This window comes from Quercus robur, chromosome 7 (genome assembly GCF_932294415.1).
Source record: "Quercus robur chromosome 7, dhQueRobu3.1, whole genome shotgun sequence".
NCBI classification, from domain to species: Eukaryota; Viridiplantae; Streptophyta; class Magnoliopsida; order Fagales; family Fagaceae; genus Quercus; species Quercus robur.
Window position 1 is genome coordinate 43,315,665 of NC_065540.1, and position 3,988 is coordinate 43,319,652.

Genomic DNA, 3,988 nt, shown 5'->3' on the forward strand with positions numbered 1-3,988 from the left:
TCTCCAAAAGCCTATGGGTGCTATATAGAAAAGAAATAGGTAAAAAAATAGCAGAGACAGCTCATTTGCTTGATTAGAATATAAAGCACACCCATATCCAAACAAAAACCTTGAAAAAGGAATAACAACTAGAAACCCCCCCTTGCAAAAGAAACCAAAGATTTTTCCTGTGTATAAAAATATATATAATGGGGGCAGCAAGGAAGGTGGGTGGGGGGACAAGAAGTGAAATAATCACAATAAATAGGCCATGATATTAGATATTGATCAATAAATACAAAAGGAGTTTTGACAGGCCGGGGTGTGAAAAGATTGACCTGCGTCTCTCCTCTCCATCATGTACATCCTAAGCTTAGTGCAAAAAATCTCAGATTCTCCCTTGTCTCATCTCCTATCTCCAATGAAACTGCACTTCATATGATGATCATTGAAAAGCCTACAAAAAACCAAAAAAAACAACCCCACAGAACATAACATAGAGGGAATGAAAAAGAAAAGCAAGTAACTGACAAAGCTAGCTTCTAGCTAAACGGAAAATATATAATCCAATAATCCCCATGAGTAGTTTTCATGAACTTCATTCCTTCACCTCCTCCTTCACCATCCATGGCTATATAATAATAATAGATTAATAAATATTATGTGAATTCAGCTTAATAGTCATGAGAGTGGTGGTACATTGTTGAGTCACAACCACCTTGTGACCCATGCCTATTCATAGCAAGATGATGATGATGATGATCCCTTTGGCTATTGTGGCTGCTATCATCTTCTCCATCCATTCTTGATCCCATTTGAGCTGAAGCTGTAGCACCCAGATTGAGATAAACCAACCTTGAATCAAGGTTAAGGTTTCCCATGTTGTTCCCACTGCTACCACTGCTATGATCATCACTCATGGGTGGATATATAGTGGTGGAATTAGAAGGAGCATTTGCATTATTCCCTTCTTCACGTGAAAGAACAAGCGCAGCTGATTGAACAAGCTCCAAACAAAGCCTAAGCTTGTTAGGTTCAATGTGTGTTAGTCCTGGTACAGCTCCTTTGAAGAGAAAATCTGATGTTAGGGTTCTGAGTACGTCAAGTGGAGTAACCCCATCAACGGTTCGAACATTTGGGTCAGCATGGTGGTCGAGAAGGACTGCCACCATGTCTGGAGACACCATTTCAGCTGCAATATGAAGCGGGGTTTTCCCAGCCGGGCCAGCTGGGTAGTTAACATCGGCTGCACCGAGTTCAAGTAAGGCTTTCACAACTTCTCGGCTACAATTCTCAACAGCGTAGTGTAAAGCCAATGCTTCATCTAGATTGAGCCCTTCACCCATGACCATGAGCTTGACAAGTTCAACATCGGAAGAGTCTAGTGCCCTTCTCATTCGACGAATCTTTTGGTCTTCAAGATCAGCTGCTGCACCAAGATCATGGTGATGGTGGTGATGAGGCATGAGTGAACGACGAGCAAGTGAGGATTTGAGACGAAGCTCTTCAATTTTGGCTACAACATCAATAGGAAGGTGCTTGGCTAAGACTTCTGGAGGGAGACCAGACTTTGCAACGAGGTGAGAACAAGTAGTCCAAAGTTGGTGCATGTCTTGCTTTCTTGAAGCTAATAGTACTTTCATGACATCTTCAATGGAGGCCTTCTCAACCATGCTTGCCAATTGTTTCTGTGATCCAAAAAGCCAAAAAAAGACGAACAAAATTGGTAAGTTGAATTTACATCAAAATGAGAAATATTTGGGAAGGTTTTGGTTTTGCGTAGTTGAAAAAAATGAAATAAAATGATGGGGTGTTTGTGCTAAATTTGAGCCTAAGTCGTGGTTCTGTTGTAGTTTGTTCTCTTTTTCAATTTAAACCCAAATGAGGAAAGTGAATGTTTGGGAAAGATTTGGTGTGCTTACTGTTGAAGACAAGACTGGATATCGTGATCTAAATATAGAAACTCTTGGGTTTGCAGCATAAAGAAAAGAGGGAACCAATTTGAGAAACTTGAAAATGGTACATGAAATCAAGATAAGGCTTATTAAATGTCACACGAACATGTATTTTACATTTACCCGGAGGAAAAGAAAAAGAAAAAAAGAAAAGTTGTTCTTTTTCTTTTTCTTTTTAAATGTGAAACTGTAGAAGTAAAAGAAGACAAGGAAGAGGATGAGGTTGATAGAAAAGAAGAAGAGTTGTACAGGAAAATTGAAACAATAATTGGATGAGAGTCTTCAGAGACAAACTGAATAACAGATATTCAGTTACTCAGAGGAGAAAGCACTAATTAAAATGTGATAAGAAAAAAAGTAAATGCATGTGGTGGAGATCAAACCCAAGTTTTGTTAGTGGAAAAGATTAAGACAATTTGGAGAAAAGAAAGAGTTGAATTTTATAGAAGAGAATCCAATCTCACCCACTTCACCATAAGATAATGGAAATCCCAAAATAGTAATAAACAAAAACATTATTAAAAAAGAAGAAAAGAAAAAAAACAAGCACAAAGTAAAAATCAAAACTCAACCCACATCCCAAAAACCAAAACTGTGAATTGTTTGTCCAAATTCCCAAAACCCACAAAACATATGACTCCTCACACACTAACACACTGACCAAGAGATGAGATGAGAGACAAGTGAGAGACAGAACTCACAGAAGAGATAGAAGAGAAACACATCATCATCACCACCATCATCATATTACTGTAGGTTAGTACAGAACTAGAAAAAAATTCAAGAATTCAAGAAAGCAAAAACCTGAGTGAGCAATGCGAGCTGTTCAACACCAAAAGATCTAGCGGCAGCAAGAGTGTCAAGAGCAAGATCAACGGCTGAGGTGCAATGCGTGTGCCAACACCCTCTCTCCCCACAATTAGGCCTAGGCTCATGTTTCTGAGGCACAATAGAGACTTGTCCACTGTACAAGAACTGTAACAGCAACAAGAAAACTTCGTACCCCACAGAGTTCACCGGAATAACACCGGGTCTTGAGCCTTGAGCTGAGCCACCAGAGTTGATTCTGGACCCAGCTGGGTCCAAACCCGAAGGTGGGTCTGGTCCACAAAAGAATTTCCTAAAGAACAGACTCCTCGCTGCTAAGATGCATCGATGAGCATGGACTAAGCGACCCTCTACGCTGAAGGTTACGTCGCTGAAAGCTTGGCCGTTGATCAGCAAGTTCAGGTAGTCTAGGGAAAGAGATCTTAAAGACTCATCAAGAGTCATGGTTTATGCTTTTTTTTTTTTTCTTTTTTTTTTCTCTTAGTTTTTTTTTAGGGTTGAGTTTCTCTCTTAGTTTGAGTGAGAAGGGTTAGTAAGAAGTGGTGTAAGAAAAGATTAAGTAGAAAAGGAGGAGGATTGGGTTCATTTGAAAGCTATTCTTCTTTGCTCTTTGTTGTTGTTTTTGTTTGTTGATGATGATGGTTACTATTTGAGCGAGTTTTTGTTTGAGATTCTTTTGTGTGAAATGGAGTGGTGTGGTGTGTGTGTGAAGAGGTGGTGGTGTTTTTGTGTTGGTAGATATTTTGAGAGAGAGAGAGAGAGAGAGAGAGAGCAATATGGGTGGCTGTTCTGGGCGGCTGAGGTATTTAAAAAAAGAAAATCTAGAATTAATGAATAAATTATTGACAATTAAAAAAAGATGGGGGAGAGGGAGAAAATGATGGGAGGGATATGAGACGTTTGATTATATTACTTTTTTTTTTTTGTTAATTTAAAAAGTTTGATAAGATAATTATTTTAATGATTATCCTGTTCATAAATGTATAATACTAAATAATTACCCTAACTATACTTGAGTAAGTTTAGAGAAAGGAATTGAGGGGAAATTAATATGTACTTTATGACTTGGATGCGTTGACTAGCTAGGAAAACTAATATGGTCTTGACAATATATTCTCAAGGTTTCATAGTTTATATGGAGGTTTTGTGGGGGTAATCACAATATCCCTATAAGAAACAAATTTTATCTGGCTTAAACCTTTTAGAATTTCATGTCCTTCAGGCAA

The 3,988-nt window shown here is 38.4% G+C and overlaps 1 protein-coding gene across 1 annotated transcript; it reads right to left on the bottom strand.

The window, feature by feature from the left end:
• Positions 1-231: 231 nt before the first annotated feature.
• LOC126693538 (BTB/POZ domain and ankyrin repeat-containing protein NOOT2) lies at positions 232-3,529 on the bottom strand. The gene is made up of 2 exons (XM_050389514.1): positions 2,739-3,529; positions 232-1,667 (listed from the first exon to the last, which is right to left on the bottom strand). Exons 1-2 carry the CDS (start codon positions 3,204-3,206, stop codon positions 654-656), a joined length of 1,482 nt encoding a protein of 493 aa, XP_050245471.1. The 5' UTR covers positions 3,207-3,529; the 3' UTR covers positions 232-653.
• Positions 3,530-3,988: the final 459 nt, after the last annotated feature.